We start from the raw sequence: 22193 nt of genomic DNA, 5'->3' as shown, positions 1-22193 counted from the left end.
GAACAGTGTGGAGAGCAAAGAACAGAGCGGAGAGCAAAGAACAGAGCGGAGAGCTAACTGCCTGAATCTACGTCACCCCCTGCAAGGTTAACTATCTATTAAAGTGACTGAATCCTGTTATATAACCCCCTCTGTGCAGGCGGCCTTCAGGAGGCCAGGGCTGTGTCCCCTCCTAAAAACAGCCTCCCACGTTACCGCGGCGGTGCTGTAAATCTCACAGAGGATTTCTCAGGCTCTGAACCCTTAACGGCATTAGGAGGATCAGTCCAAGGACAGCTACAGAACACGCCGTGACTCCAGCAGGAACCCTCCCTCAGCGTGAGCCTCCGCCTCTCGGAAGACCCAGAGAGAGACCAAGCCGTTGACCTCAGTGGGTCGGCAGAAATCAAGAGATCAGAAAGCAAGTGATCACCTTGCAGTTCTCTCAGTCGCCAGCTACGGTCACCTCACTGTGCTGTCTGACTGAGCAGTGGACCACCTGATGGATTGTAGATGCACTGTAGATTGTGAGAATGGCACCTTCACTGTTGTATCTCCACCGAGGTCCCCACAATGAGTCCTTTTGGCTTCCTGTCTGTTTTTTGTGACCGACAGTGCTGGAGGGTTGGATGCTTCATCCACTGGGTGGCTGTTGGGCTCCAAGGCTCATTAGCAGAGAGGTACAGCTTTCACTGCCAGCTATACTGACCTGGCTCCTTGTTAAAGGACCTCATCACTGGCCAACTGTCTAGTTGGGCAGCATTCTGGCAGGTTACATGTCTCCTCAAGGTTCTCTATGGGGTAATTCATGATATTTCACGGGTAGAGTTCAGGACGACAACTCTGTGAGCGATAACGTTCTCCATTCCATGAGGTACAGAACATTGTTCTTTTGTTATCTCCTACAGAACACGACCCAACCTGGCGTTTTTAACCTCAATGCCGTCCCTCGACGATGATGACGAGCACAGGCGTCAGGTCCATCATTTTCTTCAGCATGTCCATGATGTCAGGGTGGCCTTTCGCTCCCTCAATGAACTCCTCCAGTGTCAGCTCACCTGGGCGGGGGGTAGGGGGCAATTGAGGTCAATGATTCTCTAAATGTTCTCTTGTGGATCGTGATGATTGACTTCATACTCCTGATTCTACCATAGAATACTTCAGAGTAACACATAGTGTCACTCAGTCAGAAGCTGTGTTTGGAATCGCTCCCTCGTTCCCTCACTCCCTATTCCCTATATAGGGTTCACCATGTAGTGAACTACCTAGGGAATGGAGAAAATGTAGGGTACATGCACTGTTCCCTGGAAATCAAGGTGAATTGTGGGTAATAAAAAGTGGACTATATAGGGAACGAAAATTCCGTGGAGAATTCGGACACTACAAACAAAATGGCTGATGCCCTATCTAGTGCACTATATAGTGAATAGGGCGCGATTCCGAACACAGCTCTTGTATGACAGGACATGTGGTCCTCTCTGATCTTTCAGAGTATGACAGGACGTGTGGTCCTCTCTGGTGTTTCAGAGTATGACAGGACGTGTGGTTCTCTCTGGTGTTTCAGAGTATGACAGGACGTGTGGTCCTCTCTGGTGTTTCAGAGTATGACAGGACGTGTGGTTCTCTCTGGTGTTTCAGAGTATGACAGGACGTGTGGTCCTCTCTGGTGTTTCAGAGTATGACAGGACGTGTGGTTCTCTCTGGTGTTTCAGAGTATGACAGGACGTGTGGTCCTCTCTGGTGTTTCAGAGTATGACAGGACGTGTGGTTCTCTCTGGTGTTTCAGAGTATGACAGGACGTGTGGTCCTCTCTGGTGTTTCAGAGTATGACAGGACGTGTGGTCCTCTCTGGTGTTTCAGAGTATGACAGGACGTGTGGTCCTCTCTGGTGTTTCAGAGTATGACAGGACGTGTGGTCCTCTCTGGTGTTTCAGAGTATGACAGGACGTGTGGTCCTCTCTGGTGTTTCAGAGTATGACAGGACGTGTGGTCCTCTCTGGTGTTTCAGAGTATGACAGGACGTGTGGTCCTCTCTGGTGTTTCAGAGTATGACAGGACGTGTGGTCCTCTCTGGTGTTTCAGAGTATGACAGGACGTGTGGTCCTCTCTGGTGTTTCAGAGTATGACAGGACGTGTGGTCCTCTCTGGTGTTTCAGAGTATGACAGGACGTGTGGTCCTCTCTGGTGTTTCAGAGTATGACAGGACGTGTGGTCCTCTCTGGTGTTTCAGAGTATGACAGGACGTGTGGTCCTCTCTGGTGTTTCAGAGTATGACAGGACGTGTGGTCCTCTCTGGTGTTTCAGAGTATGACAGGACGTGTGGTCCTCTCTGGTGTTTCAGAGTATGACAGGACGTGTGGTCCTCTCTGGTGTTTCAGAGTATGACAGGACGTGTGGTCCTCTCTGGTGTTTCAGAGTATGACAGGACGTGTGGTCCTCTCTGGTGTTTCTTACCGTCTCCTTTCACGTCGATCTTCTCGAATATGAGCGACACAATCTCCTCAGGAACTATCTCGTGGTTCCGGGTGATGTCCTGGATGGCCTGAGAAAGGGAGCCAGAGATTATATCAAATGCAGATTTACAGTGGACTGTTTATTCTGCAGACAGTTTTGACAATTCTGTAAAATTCCGGTCACTCATTTATTGTACAGTACATAATATGAACATTCTTTCCACGTTTCTATTGGGTTTATTGAAATGAAGCAAATCTTCAAACACATTATTTTGCTTGTTGCATTGGTGTTATTTAGTATCCACAGGAAGACAGCACAGAGAGATAGAGCCTTGATGATGATACTTGTTTCCAGTTAATTCTCAGGGATAACCACACTCCATTTAGACCTCAGCAGCTTTAGCTCTCTGGATACTAGGTCACACCTGGGCTTAAAGACAACTCACTCTCACTCTGTTTTACACCAATGCACACACAAACATGAAACATCATGATTGTAAGGTGGTTCATACTTGGCAAGACTGGTCATATTTTCTTGGGATAATTTGCCAATACATAAGTACTTAAGTACAATTGCCCTTGAAGTGCTATCATAATCAATCCCTTGTAGTGATATCATGATCAATCAGACTAAATGCATTTTCCCACCAATAGAATCCATGTCATCTTGAAAAGTCACACAAGCAGCTCAAAGTTCAAAGCACCAATGACGTTATTCTACCAAGTACGGCTCTCCTTCGGAAAGGCCCAACCTGACACATTGAATGAGCTCATCCACAGATTAGGTGGCCTCTACTAATTTCAGTTCTAATCCAACCTACTTCTTTCAATTTATATCAGTGGATGTGGTCTATTTGTGTGAACTTGTCAACACTGTAAATGATGGAAACCTCAGTCCTTTACGAGTATAAATAAAGGTTTGAAATGAAATGAACATTCGAACGGTTCCTTCTCTTGTGAGGTTACGTTGAAAGTGTGCTGCAGGTCTCTGGAGGGCCTGATGCAGGCTCGCCTTGATGATGTCACCCTCTCAGACTAGACACTCCCTGTTGTGTCAGGGCTTTTCCAACATCTGCTCAGGCCCATCCAGACCTGGTCATAGAGCGTATCCTGCTGGTTCACTTTCCTTGTAAAATAAGCAAGCAGTAACATTTCACTGCACATTATACCAGTATGATACTGTACATATGTGACAAATACATCTGACTTTGACTTTGATCTGATCACTATGGATGTATAGCACTACATTCACTGTTCACATTCAATATTACCGTGAAGATCGTCTCCAGTTCATCTTTGTCGATCTTTCCGTTGCCGTCCTGGTCGAAGAGTTTGAAGTACCACTTTAGTTTCTGGTTGATTTCTCCCTTCAGCATTAGACTGACGGCCGCAATGTACTCCACAAAGTCAATGTACCCATCCTGAGAGAGGGAGAGAGAGAGAGAGAGAGAGAGAGAGAGAGAGAGAGAGAGAGTCAAAGATACAAGCTTTTGCATAGAGTATCACTCACTTTGCAAATACCTATAGTGTAGTTAAATATTTAAATAATGAAATATAGTGCACTGTATTCATTCCCTGTATCTCTTAATGCTGGATGTATGACTATCAGGAAATAGCAAGTCTACTCGGTAGGTTATATTGCAGCATAACAAGTGGTGCAAAACCGTGTGCCATATCATTCTGACTGATCATCTCCCACCATCTGGTCACCCATCTCTATGGGATAATCCCATTAATGGTATTTCACAGGTAAAGTTCAGGATGACAACTCTGTGAGCCATAACGTTCTCCATTCCATGAGGCACAGAACATCGTTCTGTTATCTCCTACAGAACACGACCCAACCCCATGTTTTTAACCCCACTGTCGTCCCTCAACGTTAATGATGAGCACCAGCGTCCGGTCCATCATTTTCCTCAGCATGTCCATGAAGTGGGCGTGGCCTGAACTCATCTTACTGTAGGACCTATGGCTGCCCCTGGGTGGCCTGTCTCATTATCTACAATACAGTATGTTGCTTCAATGTTATTATACAGTGCCCCACTCAATCACAATAGTCACTACTAATAGATTAAAGTGTAATTAAAGTCCTATTTGTGCTGTCCAGAAGATGGGTATCCCTGGGTCACCTTTATCTTGACCTGTTTCCGTGAGGACGTCCAGTCGTTCTGTCCTCCCCTACTGTCTCACCTGCAGCCACTGTCTCTACAGTAGGGTCTCCCCTGGGCCTGTGCCAAGACAGACTGACTAACAGCACGCTCTCATACCCCTGACAGAAGAGGGCCTGGTCCGTTTTGTGATCCCTCTGCGTAAGATTGCTTGGATGCACTGAATGTCTGTGAAAGAAATTCAGCAAGAAAGAAGAGAGGTCTGCATGCTGTTTCCAAAGCTCCCCAGTGATTTATTTAAAGCACAATGTTTCGGCCAGGTGCAACGCTGGCCAAAACGCTGGTCTTTAAATACATCACTGGGGAGCTTTGGAAACAGCATGCAGATCTCGCTTCTTTCATCAGTTGATAGTTTTTGGTCGAGCACCTGTCACTTCTCTTGGATGTGCTTGTATTCTCCGTCACTAAAGAAACTCAGCAAACCATGATCCCCAGAGGTGATTACCCAGATTGAACGTTAAATGGATTATCAGATCTGTTTGATGTCTCTCTGACTTCCTGCAAACCATCAAGCGAATGGTGAGACTGAACTGTGAAGCGAAATGTCATTTTCTAGGCGAAATCCCTGGTTTATCAACCGCTCAGCTCTGCCTGCCATGTGACAGTGCTCATCCGTTTGCAGCCTCTCCAGGGTTGATACCTCAGCCAACTCTCTCGGCAGATTGATACTGTCCACCCAACCCAGGAAGTGCTGTGTCCTGGAAAGGATTTCAAATACAATTTGTCCCACATCTAACCTGTATGTCTATGCTAGTCAGTTCTACACTTAGAATAATTCCAAGACTCAAATGGATAAATACTGATGTCAGAGGAAGACCAGCAGCGAGCCACTGGGCCGGCCAAGGCTGAGGAGCCTGCTGGTTTGAAAGCAAGCAGTTACTACTCACAGTCTCTGATCCTATATCAGTCAGACCCACTTTCTGCATGGATTGTCCATAATTAACTCTCTTTCTCTCTCTCTCTCTCTCTCTCTCTCTCTCTCTCTCTCTCTCTCATACACACACGCACGCACGCACACACACACACACACACACACACACACACTGTGAGCTCTACAGACACCAATCCCCTTAGGCTACTGTAAACACACACCCAGGCTCTAAAGGGGATATTGGCTGTACATGTCAGCTCACTAAGCTCATTAGGGTATGAACCAAGGGACATCTTGTACTTACAGTGTACATATCTGAGCACATACAGTAAGATGTCAGGCCTACATCGTCTTTGAATTGCTCTGTATCTGGGAGAGTCCTCCCCCCTGCAGCACAAGGCAACATACATTAGGAGAGCCTGGGGGCCCCTAGACTACCGTAACTTTAATTGACCTGAACAGTATCATTTGACCTTAAACGTCTTTGAAGAAAATTCAAATGTGCATGGAGTTATTCTATCCGCACACCACCCATGCACACACCATCACATCAGCATAACAGCTGCCAGACTATGAACTTGCTTGGTGCTGCTGATGTCCCAACGCACCAGAAGAATATCGATATTGATGTCTATGAGTATAACGTTTTACATTGTACACTGTAAATGCGGGGAACATCCTGAGTGTGTGTTCTACCCACCCCGTCCATGTCGAAGGTGAAGAAGACCTGGTCCACGTAGCTGTTGGCCTTCTCCGTCATGCCGTGCAGCCCTAGGATGGCCTTCAGCTCAAACAGCGTGATCAGTCCCGACGGAGACTCCCTCATGAACTTGTTGTACCAGTGGTGCATGTCCTCTGCCAGGATATCGTCCAGGTTGGAGCCGTGGTTCCCCATGGTTCTGAGGGGAGCGCTGGGGAGGGCGTCGTCCTCGGGGGGGGAGGGCGGAGGGGAGGGGGTAGCCTGAGCCCCGGAGGTCTGGGAGGTCTGGGGGGTCTGGGAGGTCTGGGTCCTCAGCTGCAGGGGAATCGGTGAAGGCTGCAGTCCTTGACCGGTCCCCGTAGCGAGCACTCAGGGACAAAGCAAAGGCCAGGGAAGGGGGGATGAGTTTAAGGAGAAGAGTTCCAGAAAAAATAGAGGAAAAGAAAGCAGTGCAGCAGCAGCGGTGGCGGCGGAGGTGTGTGAGCCGTTTGGTGGCGGCGGTCACTCTGAACCCGCCCTGTGGGACCAAAAAGGCAGAGAGCAGGACTCAGGAGCCACTAAACCTCTTATTGCGTGCAGAGCACAGAAAGGAAACACTTAAAATAACAACCTAATAAGATAATGACTCCCGCCCCCCCCATCACTGGACCGGCCCAAGAGGCTTTAGCAATGATAGGTAAGGACGAGGAACTGAGCAGTGGCACTGATACATACAGTAGAGGGTTATATTATAATGTTAATATCTGTTATCCGTATCGGCCAAAATGTTCATATCGGTGCCTCCCTATTTAGTAGGTCTGCTGGCAGCTGAGCATCACCCCCCCCCCCCCCCTGAATAGTGCTTTGAGCGTCTGGAAAGGCTGTGATTTATTTTCAGTTTTTATATTCTGACAATACAATTGTATTATTCATATTATTATTATTATTATACAGAGGGCAGACAGTATAGGTGAGAGTTGAGAGGCAGGGTGGGGAGGAGTTTAGGGTCAGAGAGCAGCCCAGGCCTGGTCAGGGGAGGGAACCAGAGAGGTCAGGAAAGTGCTTGTTAGCGTTAAGAGGATTACTAACCAGCACCAGAGAAACCAGACCACAGATTTACAGAAGAGAATAAAAGAGACAAAGATACAGTCCAGAGGAAATAGAGTGGAGGATAGAGAGAGAGAACAGAAAGAGACCAAGAGAGGCAGAGAGAGAGAAAGCCCATACCTCTAAAAAAAAACACAAAAACAATGTGTTTGTCTTAATTTATCTCCAAATAGACTAGCAGTTCAGTTAAGTAAAAATAATAACAATAATAAATAATAACAACAATAATGATGATGATAATAATAATAATAATACTAATATATATATACTTTTATAACAATAAAATAATATACACATACACTATACAAATAAATAATATATAAACTATAAATAAATAATATACATATACATAATATTGGTTAATCATTACTTAACACCTTTCCATAGTTCACTGCTGGCACATTGCATTGTTGTCAAAGTGGAGCCTTTTCTCAATGCTCTGCTCTGGATCTATCAGACTCCAACATAGTCTCTTTGTTTCCCAGCTCACGAGCCACTGAGCCATGCAGGATCCAGGGTCACCTCAGGGCATGGGTTCACTGTCATTAGTCACCACATACTGTAGTTATTGCTGTACTAGTGCTGCCACACATCTACGCTCACATCTTCTTTCATAGACACTAGTACACTACACTTCTAATCATCTCCGGTGGGATACACCACTTTAATTCAATCACAGCCTGCCCAAAGGCTCCTCATTGCTAGGATGACTTACCTCCCTTTCCAGCAGAGTCATCACTGACCTTCCCTGGGCCGGATGAGTACTGTAGGATGAGTACTGTAGGATGTTTAGGGGAGTGAAGCCAAGAAGAGAAAGGATCAGGGAGAGAGGGAGAGGGATGCAGCGTAGGTTTCAATCTGGCACAGACTCCATGGACAGTGTGGCTTCGCCAGGAGCAGCGTAGGGTTCTGCTTTTCCGTTTGCAGGGTGTAGACTCTGACATAGAGTGGGTACTTAGCTCAGAGCTAAGGCCACTGTTTCTATTCATAACCAGACATCTCTGGTCAAGTAACAAAAATTACAGCTGAGGCCACATATTAAAATGTACTCCTCACTAATCATGTCACGGCCGTTGGCTGTTTTCTTACAGAACTGGCAAGAACTGGCGGCAAAACATTTTGAATTTCAATCAGGTTTTCATTTGAAGTATTACAATGAATTACAAAATCATTTCAATTACAGCACAGACTTTAAACAATCATCATCTCAAAACATCATCTCACTTCATCATCATCATCATCATCTTCATCATCATCATCATTCAAACTGATCATCATCATTCAAACTGATCATGTGTTTCTCACTGATGATGTCCAGCAAAAAATGCACATTTGGCTTTGACTTCAGATAGCACAAAAGAAAAGAAAAAACACTTCCTACATCCTCAGATGTAGATGTGGGAAACCAGATAAACGGCAGTGAAGAGGCAGCCATGTTGTTTTAGTTAAATATTGCTCTTGAACAAAAAGTGATTTTGCACAAAAATAACCATTTAGCCAGTATCAAACAATTATTGAAAACATTCCAGTTGATCAAGAGGCCTAGTAGGAGGAATTGACAGCAAAAAGCAACATCACTGATGACATAAATATAACTGATCAAGCCCCATTAGTCTTTGGTTCAATAATCAGCTGACTATAATTGCAACTATGGCTACTGTCCTAAGGTTGCACAGGCTTCCCCTGGTGGAGAACATAACAAACTGCAGCTGTTGATTACTTCAACAGATGGTGGAAGATAACAGCAAACCAACTTGGGACAATTAACATTTTTTATAAATGTTTTGACAGAATTTCCCTGTATTGATTGGTATACATGTTATAAATCAAACCAAAACTATTTTACACAATCCAGAAAGGTGCCAAATAACTAATAGAAAACAAGCAGTTCAAATGCAGTTCAAAAAGCATTTCAAAGTTATCGAACAGATAATCACAGGCCTTTCTGCCTAAAGGTTGGGGAAATTAATTCACTGCGGGTGAATGCCAGGTTCAGAGAGAACAGCCAAGGTGGTTTTAGATTTTTTTTGAATGTTTTCCAAAACCGCCTGTTTAGAACGTTGAAAGTCCAAAAAACGGTGCTTTCGATATTTAACATTTCAAATCTTCTAGACTCACAACAAGATGTTCTAAGGCTAGTGTCTCCTCATGGCTGTTGTATCAGAACTGGGTTAAAAACACAAAATAATAATAATAATAATAAAAAAAAGTAGGATTTAAAAAAAAATCACATTCACCCTCACACTCATGTGTGGAGGTATCCATAATGAGGGGATCAGGAGAGACAAATCTGTCTGTCCATCTCCGTGAGGTGTCCCGTGGTCAGGTGGGATGAGGTGAGGGCAGACCACAGGGTCTCCCTCCCAGTGAGACAGGGGCATGCCGTGGTATACGAGGCCCTTTCATACATCTGTCATCTGACAACAAGCAGCCAGTGGATAATGGATAACGGCATTTGAATGACGATACTACTAGTATTCAGATACACTCAGCAACAACACCAGGTGATTACAATTAGACCTCATTGTCTAAATCAACATTCAGATCACCTTGCTTTCCTCCTCTTTTTTGGGGTCTGTTTTCTTCTCTCACTTCTTTTCACAGGGGACCTCATCCCCCTCTCCGCTATCTCTGGAGACGGAGGATGTTTGGGTTGTTCCATCAGTGTCCTCATGGACCTTACTGGCACTGGAGGACCTGTCCTCCCCGGACCCCGCCCCATCCTCCTCCACCTCCTCCCCCCTCTCTCCGCCCCCTTCTCTCTCCTCTGCCCGGGACTCAGCGGTGGTCTCAGATGGGAGCGTGTCCAGTGGCTCGGTCTCTGCTGCGGCCGCCTGGCTCAGGGAGTCTGAGGGAGAGGGCTCCGACTCTGTCTGTATGTCGTCGGCCTCGGAGGCCATCGAGGTGGCTTCCCCCGCTCCCTCCTCGACCTCCATCTTCTCCTCTCCTCCAAACACCTCATCCCCCTTTTCCTCTCCTCCGGCTTTGGGCTCTGGGCCGTCGGGGGTGGTCAGGGGTGTGTCCTCTCGTTTGGCCCCGCCTACTTCCGCTCCACTGCTGGACTTCCTGTGTCGACGGGAGGGTGGGCGTCGCTTGATGGAGACCCGTGCTCTGCTCTGGAGAGACACCATGGACCAATCAGAGCATGGTACAGGATGTAAATGGTAAATGGACTGCACTTATATAGCGCTTTTCCACCTTAGTGGCACTCAAAGCGCTTTACAATGGCCTCTCATTCACCCATTCACACACCAATGGCGGTAGCTGCCATGCAAGGTGCTAACCTGCTCATTGGGAGCAATTTGGGCTTAGGTGTCTTGCTCAAGGACACTTCGACATGTGGACAGTCGGAGCTGGGATTCGAACCACTGACCCTTCGATCACTGAACGACCCGCTCTACCAACTGAGCTACAGCCGCCCCCAATAGACTGCACTTATATAGCAATTTTATCCAAAGCGCTTAACAATGGCCTCTCATTCACGCATTCACATACACATTCACACACCAATGGCGGCAGCTGCCATGCAAGGTGCTAGCCTGCTCATTGGGAGTAATTTGGGGTTCAGTATCTTGCCCAAGGACACTTCGACATGTGGACACACACACACACACACACACACACCAGACCTTGTTTATGCTGGGCAGTAGGGAGCTGTCGGAGGAGGAAGCAGGGGTCTCAAAGGTGGCGGGAGGCTCCTCCTCACTGGGTCGCTGAGGGGGGGCGGTGGCGCTCACAGGAGAGGTGGGGGTTTTGGGGGTGCAGGGGGAGGGAGGTGTGAAGGAGGGGGGTAGAAACCTCAGCCCAGGACTCTTAGGGGAGGGCTGGAGGCCACAGGGTGACAGCACCAGATTAGCCTAGAGAGAGGGAGGGGGAGACAGAGAGGGAGGGAGGGAGAGAGAGGCTGGGTCAAACTAAAATATTTATACCAAAGAGATCATGGCAGACGTTTTTAAGAATGGGCCAGAAAATGGCTGCTCTTGATCTTACTATAAACCTGGCAACTGAACCCTTCCACGTTCTATATGCAACATCTGCAACTCTCCTTTACAGCCACCAGAGGGCAGCGTTGGCTCTTCTGATGATGATCAGGCCAGACACCAACCCAAGTCCCAACTCAAATTCAAATTCTATGTAACCTTAATTGTTTCTAACCAAACCTTTTCTGATCTACTCATGTGTTTAGAGGTGGCTACTAGTGTGAATTTACTCCTCATTCTTGTCCCAACTAACACATATTCACACTCACCTGCAGTTTCTCGATGAGAGCAGAGTTCCTCTTCGTTTTGGCAGGATGTGGGGAGGTTAAGGCTGGTTTCTGACACACAAAAATGAGGACACACACACCACGATGATTGAAACTGTATCAGCCTCTAATAGACAACTTCCTCTTCAAAAACATGTAGTGCAGTCTAAGCCACTGCTAAGCTGAAAAGGGGCTGTGCACACAATGGTCAAACAGAAACGTCACGTTAATACCATTCCTCTCCTTTAACACACACACACACACACACACACACACATATGTGCACACACACACACACACACACACACACACACACACACACACACACACACACACACACACACACACACACAGGCACCACATAGAGACACACACACACACACACGGTGAGGTCACTGATATCAGATAGGGGTGAAAGCACACACACACTCTCCTCTCACCTCGTCTTCCTCCTCCTGTCCCAGGGTTTTGTTGGAGAGCTGCAGCGTGCGTGGGGGCCTCCTCCTGACATGCTGAGCCTGAAAGAGAACCAACAGCAGGGGCTACTAAACCAGCACCACACACCCTGAACCACCACACACCCTGAACCACCATACACCCTGAACCACCACACACCCTGAACCACCACACACCCTGAACCACCATAAACCCTGAACCACCACACACCCTGAACCACCATAAACCCTGAACCACCACACACCCTGAACCACCATAAACACTGAACCACCACACACCCTGAACCACCATAAACCCTGAACCACCACACACCCTGAACCACCACACACCCTGAACCACCATACACCCTGAACCACCATAAACCCTGAACCACCACACACCCTGAACCACCACACACCCTGAACCACCATACACCCTGAACCACCATACACCCTGAACCACCACACACCCTGAACCACCATAAACCCTGAACCACCACACACCCTGAACCACCACACACCCTGAACCACCATAAACCCTGAACCACCATAAACCCTGAACCACCATAAACCCTGAACCACCACACACCCTGAACCACCACACACCCTGAACCACCATACACCCTGAACCACCATACACCCTGAACCACCATAAACCCTGAACCACCACACACCCTGAACCACCACACACCCTGAACCACCACACACCCTGAACCACCACACACCCTGAACCACCACACACCCTGAACCACCACACACCCTGAACCACCGCACACCCTGAACCACCATACACTGGATTCGGTCTACCACTCTGCAATTAGATTTATTACAGGAGCTAAATATGACACTCATCACTGTGCACTTTATGAGATGGTAGGATGGCCTTCTCTCACTGAGAGATGAAACTATGACTGGTATTTATTTATTTTTAAAACCCTCACTGGAAAACACCCTTCTTACCTCTCACAGATTTTATCATGGAACTATGAGACCTATTCCACATGATCAAGTTAACTGCTTTTACCCCCAGGTTCCCCAGGTTTACACTGACATTGGCAAAACTTATTTTTCTTTTAATTCCCCTCACTCCTGGAATGCCCTCCTCCTCACCTTTTAAAACTGGACTCAATGCCTGCATTTTTAAAGTTCAAGTCCATGATTATGCACCATTGTACATCTGTCTGTAACTGTTTTAGTGTATCTTAACATTTTTACTATTTTTATATTGAGTTTATCCATTTAGTTACTGTTTTAATATTGAGTTTATCCATTTAGTTACTGTTTTCATACCTTTCTGTGTGTCTGCCCTTTTTGTTGTTGCTGTTGTTGTTTATGTATTGTTCGCTCGTCGTCACTGTAAATGAGGGCAACCTCAGTGCCTCTCGAGCATAAATAAAGGTTTGAAATGAAAACACCCTGAACCATCACACACCCTGAACCACCACACACCCTGAACCACCATACACCCTGAACCACCACACACCCTGAACCACCACACACCCTGAACCACCACACACCCTGAACCACCATACACCCTGAACCACCACACACCCTGAACCACCACACACCCTGAACCACCACACACCCTGAACCACCACACACCCTGAACCACCACACACCCTGAACCACCACACACCCTGAACCACCATAAACCCTGAACCACCATAAACCCTGAACCACCACACACCCTGAACCACCACACACCCTGAACCACCACACACCCTGAACCACCATACACCCTGAACCACCACACACCCTGAACCACCACACACCCTGAACCACCACACACCCTGAACCACCATAAACCCTGAACCACCATAAACACTGAACCACCACACACCCTGAACCACCACACACCCTGAACCACCACACACCCTGAACCACCATAAACCCTGAACCACCACACACCCTGAACCACCACACACCCTGAACCACCACACACCCTGAACCACCACACACCCTGAACCACCACACACCCTGAACCACCATACACCCTGAACCACCACACACCCTGAACCACCACACACCCTGAACCACCACACACCCTGAACCACCACACACCCTGAACCAAACACAGAGCTCTACAAAATGACAAATAAACCCCAATTGAACTTGAACTACAAACACACTGACAGAGAGTGGACCACACAACACAACACATAGCTCTACGGAGACACTGCAGACACACCGACGTACACTAGGACCAAATAACACAAAACGCTGACCTGCAACCAAGAAGGAATGTTGCACAACACTGATATTGATATCTACATGACTCACTGGTCAACCCTGCATACATCTGCGTACATAACCTACTATAATGCCAGAAATGGCACATACGTGTCTGTATGTCGTATATCTCCACAATTGGCCACTGTATGAAGTTGTTATGCAGCAGATGTAATTCCCAGGACCCACTTGTGAAGTTGTTTGGATCAGCGGTTCTCGGCGGGCGCTGTGCCGATAAAAAGTAGTTCAGCGCGGCAGGATACGCTTCTGTCCAACCAGTGCTGCGGTTAGCCCCGTTACCAAGGGGGGGGCCTTACTGTGCTACCAGGAACTAGCGAGCTAGCTACAGATAGCCTGCCATTAGCATTCTAGCTTACTGTAGGAATAAAGAAAGGTCAAAATACCTAACAAACAAAATGTTTGATGTTATGGGGCAGCACGTAGCTCGAGAGGTAGAGCGGCCGGCTGTGGGCTGGCTGGGGATTGCAAGATCCCAGGTTCGATCGCTTCCAGAGTGTGTAACCAAGAGACAAAATCATAGAAACTGCACTGACACGATCACAGCACTACTGCCAATGACAGAACAGTAATAGTACTGACTAAGTACTAAGTAAGTAGTAAAGACTGACAAATATGAACAAAACCATGAGTGGACAGAAACAAACAAACACACACACACACACACACACACACACACACTCAGAGGCTACTGCATATGCACACATCAATAATTCTACATTATGACCAGGCATAATACATAACAAACACACATGAACACACAGTGTGTAGGCCTATTGTATGTGTGTGTTGGTTTAGTGCGATTGTGTAGTGTACTCCAGCAGCAACATGTCAGGTTGTCTGTCTGGGGTATCGATGTTGAGCTTGTTCTGTGTTATCATGTAAGAGGTAAAATACCATTCACACAGAGGAACAGCTGTTCATGCTACCACTTCCTGGCAGTTCCCCATTTCTCCTATTTTACCTTTACTTCCTGTTTGACCTCTCTCTCTCTCTCTCTCTCTAGCACATGGACCTGCTTAATCCATCCATCCATCCATCTGATCAGTCTATCTCAATATAGAGACAGAGTGTGTGAGAGAGAGAGGGAGAGGGAGAGAGAGAGAGAGAGAGAGAGAGAGAGAGAGAGAGGAGAAAGAAAGTGGTTGAAATGTAACAGTGATCTCACCCCTTCAGTTCCAGTGGGGATGGGGCGTGCGTGACCTTTGAACCTTCCGGCCAGTTCTGCCACAGACGGCTTAGCTTGGGTGTCCTCCTGAAATGCAGAGGAAACGGGGCAGTCACTAGCGGTCCAGACGAGCCTCTGGCCTCATGCTGACTGTGCAGGGGTGCCAGGTCACTCTGTCACATGCTACACATAACAAGGTAAATAAAGACCTTCCAACTCACAGGCCGTCTGGCTGAGATAGAGATGTGGACATAGTCACACAGAAACAGATAAACACGCACGCACACACACACACACACACACACACATGCAAGGTGAGGTCACCGAAATATGATAGGGGCGAAAGCCAGGGAAATTACCCACGGTTGTCCCATTCCAGACCCATAGTGACACAGCCAGCACCGTTTCCTCGTTTCCACAACAGGAAATGAGCACATGCAGATGGACACGCGCCAACACAGGAAACCACGTGGTGCGTGAGAACAGAGCCAAGATGGAGAGGGGGATCTAGAAGACGGTGGGTGAGCGGACTTTTTCTTTCCGCACACCGACCCTCTGGAACCGTCTTCCAATTGACATTAGACAGGCTTGCTCAGTGGAGGTGTTTAAGGCTAAGCTAAAGACCCACCTGTTTTCTGTTGTATATGTGTCTTTGAGTGTGTTGTGTTGTTTTATTGATATTGTGTTTTTATTGAGTGTTGTGTTGTTTTTTAATGTTGAGTGTTTACACTTGCCTTTTTAGCTGCTCTATAAAGCACTTTGATTGAAAGCGCTGTATAAATAAAATTATTATTATTATTATCTCCAGGTTAATGAAAGCCCAATGAAATGAACACAGAGTGGTGTAAGGAAAGGCTAATATAGCACAGTTACAGTAGATGACTAGGGCTGTGCGTCCGACATGATGCGTATCTATCTGGTAAACGGACTGCACTTATATAGCTTTTATCCAAAGCGCTCTACAATGGCCTCTCATTCACCCATTCACACACCAATGGTGGCAGCTGCCATGCAAGGCGGGAGCAATTTGGGGTTCAGTGTCTTGCCCAAGGACACTTCGACATATGGACAGGAGGAGGCGGGATTCGAACCGCCGGCCCTACGATCATTGGACGACCCGCTCTACCACTGAGCCACAGTCGCCCCACTATCTCTCCAACTTAAGTTCCTTCTCTTGGTGAGTGTCCTGTGACTTCACTACCCCTATCTTATTATGGCCAGCCTTGTCCTGGTTCCACAGACAGCCCCTTCCTCTTTCTCTCTCTCTTTCTCTCTCTCTCTCAGGCCGATCAAAACTCCCGCAGGACTGTGGCTGTGATTTAGGTTTCTGATCATTCTACTGCTAATGCAGCCTATGAACCTCTGTCATTATGTCTTGCAATGCAGTTTTCTCCATCCCCACAAAGCTAATGTTGCTCTTTCTCCTTCAGTCTCACACTCTCACCCTTTCAGTCAGTCTACCTCCCTCCCCCCTCTTCCCTCCCTCCCTCCTTAGCTATGGTAATATCCTTTCCCTTTCCATTCCCACGGCCAAACCCTACCTTTCTCTCTCCTTCTCTGAGATCCTGTCCTGTGTTCTGTCCTCTACTTTTGCCTGTCCACTGGTCAACAAACAGAACATCACACCCCTGACCGTATCGCGACTGTGGGGGTCTTGGACAAAAACAAACCCCTGTCTCGCCCCCCCTTCAGTGTTAACTGACCTGGAGGAACCTGATAGGAGTCAGCAGTGCAGCAGAGGCCCCTGTGCAGGCTCTGGAAGACTATGTAGAGACGTACAGTATACTAAGCAAAGCTACGCTGTGTGCTGCTTGCACTTACACCAACTCAATAGCACAGGTTTAAAGAATGTCATTGACGGTGATACGTTAAGTGACATTACAGCTCTCCCGCCTCTTTGATAAACGAGTACAATACGATATGATACGATACGATAGCCTTTATTGATCCCCAAAGGGGAAATTCGATTTCTTTCAGCAGCATACAGACAGCATACATAGCCACACAGAGACTATGGGAGTAGATAGGCTAGGATAACACAGTATGTGCAGTACTAAAACACAGGCAACCGTCCATCTCTATAAGCCCCAAAATAAAATACAATCTACAGTCACAATGCATCAAATACACAATAAATACAATAGTAGGCCATAAATATAAACATATAAATAAAGTAGCGCGAGTAAGGCTTCATTGAGTGGACAGACCGGGCATGACACACAGACAGGGCGGTGGACTGGACAGACGTAGAGTTGCGGCGCCAAAGCCGCCTGCCATGCTCAATAAGGGAAAACGTTCTGGCCTGCTGGGATGCCACGCATTTCTCAAAGCAATTAAAGCTTCAACTGGGAAAACATGGCAAGAGTCCTTTTCCCATGGACTCTCAATGGCTGATTTATGTAAACGGCAAGGTAGAAGTCCTCAGTGAGATAACCTACAGTAGCTGGCACATAACATCATCCATTCATTTGTTATTTATCTGTGTACTGTATAGTAATGTTTCTCAACACGGGGTCCATGGACTCCCTGTGATCCCTGGCATAATTACAGTGGGTCCTTGGGAAAGTGTTTAAAAACATATATTTTTTTAATGGGAAGCTGTGATGACAGTCAGCATGGCCTGGAGTGCTCAGCTCAGCTCGACACCCAACTGAAATCACACTTGTGGTAACCGCTACGCTGGTGTAACTTCCTTTTTCAGTAGAGCGGTCGTCAAACAAAAAACACACAATTGTTTCTTAATGTCTTCATTTATAAGGAATCTAAAGTATTTTTTAATTTAACAGAAAAATACTATATGGATAAATAAATAAATAAAAAAGTTTCATTAATTCAACTATGGGCACCAGTGGGGGGGGCACTAGCACTTTTGGGGTGGGCCAGGCCCCCTAAAGCCCGCCCATAGCGACGGCCATGCTACTAAATAAATATATTGCTGGGGGGAGGTGTGGGGTAGCCTGATATCAGACAGAATGTCAGCTCGTTAGACTCCATTGAAATCTTCAAGAATCAGTAACCTTCGGTGGAGTGGGCCTATTTGAAAGTCTGGACACACACTAGGGTAGGGGGGTCCTTCAGGATTTTTCAAAATAGGCCAGGGATCCAGAGCTCAAAAAAGGTTGACAAACACTGCTGTATAGTATAGATATGAGACCCACCCATGCATCAAACCCACTACTCCTGTCTATTCTGTGTGTCTTGTTCAGCCTGTTTTCTTTACCTCCCGGACGAGAGTCCACTAGAGAGCAGCTGGCAGCACCACGCCTACTCCACACAGCTGAGAGAACGGCGACATCACATTCTGGCCTGCAGTCTACCCAACTCTCAACTAGTGTTTCTGTTGTTGTTGTTGTTTTTACCTCTCACTCTTTTACGATGTTAAATAAACACAGCATCCTCACGCATCCCCATCCCCTCTGGAGTATGTTGCAATTCCCTCCAGAGGAGAGTTCGCCAGGGTTGGCTCCACCCCTACAGTACCTCAGGGATGGAGGGACACTGCAAACAAACAATCACGGCAGAATATCTCCACCATGGGCCTCCCTCTTTCCTGTCTCCTAATGAACAATCCTGACCCGTATGAAGTCGGAGTGACCATATGGAACAGCACATCCACCTCTATCCGTCTCAGCACTATGACATCACAGTCTAGCTGCAGCCTCACTCTGAGGATATGAGGTGGAGTCATGGGTTTCTGAGTGTGTGTGTGTGTGTGTGTGTGTGTGAGTGAGAAAGCCAAGGAGAAAGACGAGGAGGAGTGTGCGTGTATGTGTGTGTGTGTTTCCTCCACCTCAACCTTTGCCTGTTCTGTCTCTCCCCTCTCTCCTTCAGTCTAGCCCCCCTCCCTCCCTCCCTCCCTCCCTCTCTCAGTCCCGGGCCAGACAGCCTGACCCTGCCGCCCCGTTCCTCCCTGTTTCCACACCCTGGTGTAGCTCTCTCTGGTAGGTGTGGTTGACACACGGAGAGGTCTGTTAGCAGTCTGGATGACCATGTGAAACCCTGCCTCTGTAGACTAAACCACACCAGCAGCAGTCTTCAAAGCTCAGACACACACACACACACACACACACACACACACACACACACACACACACACACACAGCTATTGATGTGGGGTTGATGCAGGCGCCCCTCTTGGTTTGGAGGACTTGCATTGCTAGCATTCAACAGATAATGAAATCACATAGCCTGGAGGCCAGGCATGTGCGCGCGCACACACACAGACAGACACACAAAAAATGTGATCGAGCATGTGATCACGAAAGTCATCATAAATTCCATACAACACGTTTAAGCTGTTCAGATGTTTTCGTTGCCTCTCTAGTAGGCTTTAGTAGGCCAAAAGATAAAATAAACAAACAAATAAATAAACAAACAAATAAATAAATATTATATACACACACACACACATTCACTGGCAACAAATACGCGCAAATTACGACGGCAACCGTTGCACCACTTCCTGTGTGTGTCCAATGTTGTAGGCTAATGTTTCCTGTTGATTTGTGGAACATACTGAGCAGCATCACTGATCTGGGTTCATCTACAGAACCCAGATCAGCTCACAGCTCAAATGGCATGCTTTCCTTGCACAGATACAGAGTGAAAATCAGAGATTGTCACCAGATAAGTTCCATGACAAGTGACAACATGCATGACTAATAAAAGTAGTCATGTATAGTTAACATAATGTCTTTAATATTCAGAGAATAGAGAATTTTCTGTTTCACATAAGCACAAACCCTCCTGCGAGCAAAAAACACAGAGCAGTCTGCTGAAGCCTTGTATACAGATTCATACAGGTTTCACTCAAGAGATGACAAACTCTCCACTTCAAACGAAATCCTCAAGTCGTGACTTGACTTACTGACATGAATGAGTCTGACTTAAAAGTACTGCACATCACTTTACATGTATAACATTTACTTCAATGACAGAGTATTAGTAGAAATAGCTACTGATGCCAAATTGCACTGCGAGAGCGCAAGTCTAAGTAGGCTACTCCAAGTCTAAGCGAGCGCTTGTGCGTGCCTATTATTCTACAGTCTAGTTGCGTTGTAAAAGCATTAATAGCTTAAGCCCCGGAAGGCAATTGTTAAGAAACAAAGAAAGCCATTTGAAAAACCTCAGTTTGTGTTTCCATCCTCAATAGAAGGCGAGTGTCGTCCGCAGCACGTCGCGACTCCCGCTAAAGTTTTATTTTGGGACTTGTCAAAGTTGCGCCCTCCTCAGTCACACCCGCCGTCCCAAGCCGTGTGTAGGCTAAACTATGCGAGAGCGCTCAGTAGGCTGGTGAAGGGGGGTCTCGGTGGTTATATTTAGCCTTCACTCTCACAACATTTCCAGGGCGTGAGTGAGCAATGGAGCTCGTATTGAGTCACAGTAGCGTGCATGCGTTAATATGCTCAAAGATTTTAGTAAAGGTGAGCCCTGTGCCGCGCCGCGCCTCCACGCGCTGTCAGGCGTGCGCCGTGCGCGCACAGTTGTGGCCTGCGGTACTGCAACTGCTACTGTAGGCTGTACGAACTTGTTTTCATGCAAACGGTATTATTGCCTAACCTGCATTACTAGAGCTGATGCATAATATTCATCTATGTTTAGACACTCTCACACTGGTCGGAGACAGTGTAGCTCAAAACAAATGTAACATAGGGTCCCAACCAGTCCCAACCTGTAGGTTTAAGTATTTGGAAATATTTATTTGCACTAATTATCTAATATTGTAAAAAAAAAAAAAAAAAACAATAGTGTAGTTTCCTACTACATGTAAGGGTGTATTACTACAGTATAAGGTGTCAACATTAGTCTGTGTGTCTCTTGTTTCTGTCTCAGCCAGGCTCAGAGGAAGTTGAGTCTGGGAAGGGGCTTTCATTTCTGCTTTTTATCTTGTTGAGTTGCACCATCATCAAACCTGCAGTTGGCCTGCTCTATCCTCTGGTTCTCACCCCTGCACACGCCCCCTCTTCAGCCTCTGTTCAGTCTATGAGGCCTGGGTAGAGGTCGGGGCCGGGGCAGGGGCTGGGGTAGAGGCTGGACGAGGGGCTGGAGGAGAGACCATCGCTGGGGGAGAGGGAGAGAAGAGGACCTGTGCACAGGAGGAAGGAGTCCATCAGCCAAAATGTTCAAGTCCAACTGGACCCCTGGATGCTCTGACATATGGTCAGTAACTCTAAATGAGAAACAGTGACTGACCAGTGAGTTCCCACTCCAGGCAAAACTTCCACCAGACTATTCTGGGCTGCTAGGGCAGAGAGAGTGGTTAGAGTTTCTCTGTGTGCGTGACACACACTGCGTCTTTGATTCCACTGTTCTCAGACAGTGGGTGAGGAGTAGAACAGGACTGATGAGAACAGGGCTGTGAGGTGAGGTCACCTGAGCTGCTGTCTCCCTGGGGGGCAAGTAGGATGCAACGCAGGGTGCAGTGAGGACACGAGGCCCCAGGAAGTCACCACGCCTGGGCGGCATTCCATGTGTTCACTTTGTGGCCTCGTCCCCTTTCCTATTTCCTTTCAGAATAAAAGTCCTGCTGAGGTTATATTCAGAGCTGCACCCACATTACCAGGTCTTTTCAAATTGGAGAACACGTAGGAATGAACACCTGACCTGAACACCACAGCACGTCTGCCACCACTGTACAGACCTCTTTTTAAAATGTCTCTCTGCACACATATCTTCCATATATGGCTTCTGGTGAAGGGCAGAGAAGATAAGCCTGTCAAGCTGCTGACTTTCTGTCTTAGCCCCTCCCCTTTAGTGATTTCCTGTGTGCATGCGTGGGGGGAAAGACAGAGATGCTGCTCATCCTTCTCTGAATATCAAACAGTACTACAGTAGTACTACA

The 22193-nt window shown here is 47.1% G+C and overlaps 2 protein-coding genes across 2 annotated transcripts; both read right to left on the bottom strand.

Moving 5' to 3' along the window:
* Nucleotides 1-915: 915 nt before the first annotated feature.
* guca1d (guanylate cyclase activator 1d) lies at nt 916-6366 on the bottom strand (the record flags this gene model as incomplete). Its single annotated transcript, XM_084450339.1, has 4 exons — nt 916-1037; nt 2434-2521; nt 3704-3853; nt 6172-6366. 4 exons carry the CDS (start codon nt 6364-6366, stop codon nt 916-918), a joined length of 555 nt encoding a protein of 184 aa, XP_084306465.1.
* A 306-nt stretch (nt 6367-6672) lies between these two features.
* On the bottom strand, nt 6673-20600 carry dub (duboraya; the record flags this gene model as incomplete). The annotated part of the gene is made up of 7 exons (XM_084450338.1): nt 20478-20600; nt 15353-15439; nt 11944-12021; nt 11507-11575; nt 10887-11114; nt 10036-10373; nt 6673-6688 (listed from the first exon to the last, which is right to left on the bottom strand). Exons 1-7 carry the CDS (start codon nt 20493-20495, stop codon nt 6673-6675), a joined length of 834 nt encoding a protein of 277 aa, XP_084306464.1. The 5' UTR covers nt 20496-20600.
* Between the last annotated feature and the right edge of the window lie 1593 nt (nt 20601-22193).

The sequence above is a fragment of the Borostomias antarcticus genome, assembly GCF_949987555.1.
Source record: "Borostomias antarcticus genome assembly, chromosome: 15".
NCBI classification, from domain to species: domain Eukaryota; kingdom Metazoa; phylum Chordata; class Actinopteri; order Stomiiformes; family Stomiidae; genus Borostomias; species Borostomias antarcticus.
Note: the sequence above shows the minus strand (reverse complement) of the source record. Positions and strands in the feature narration are given on the sequence as shown.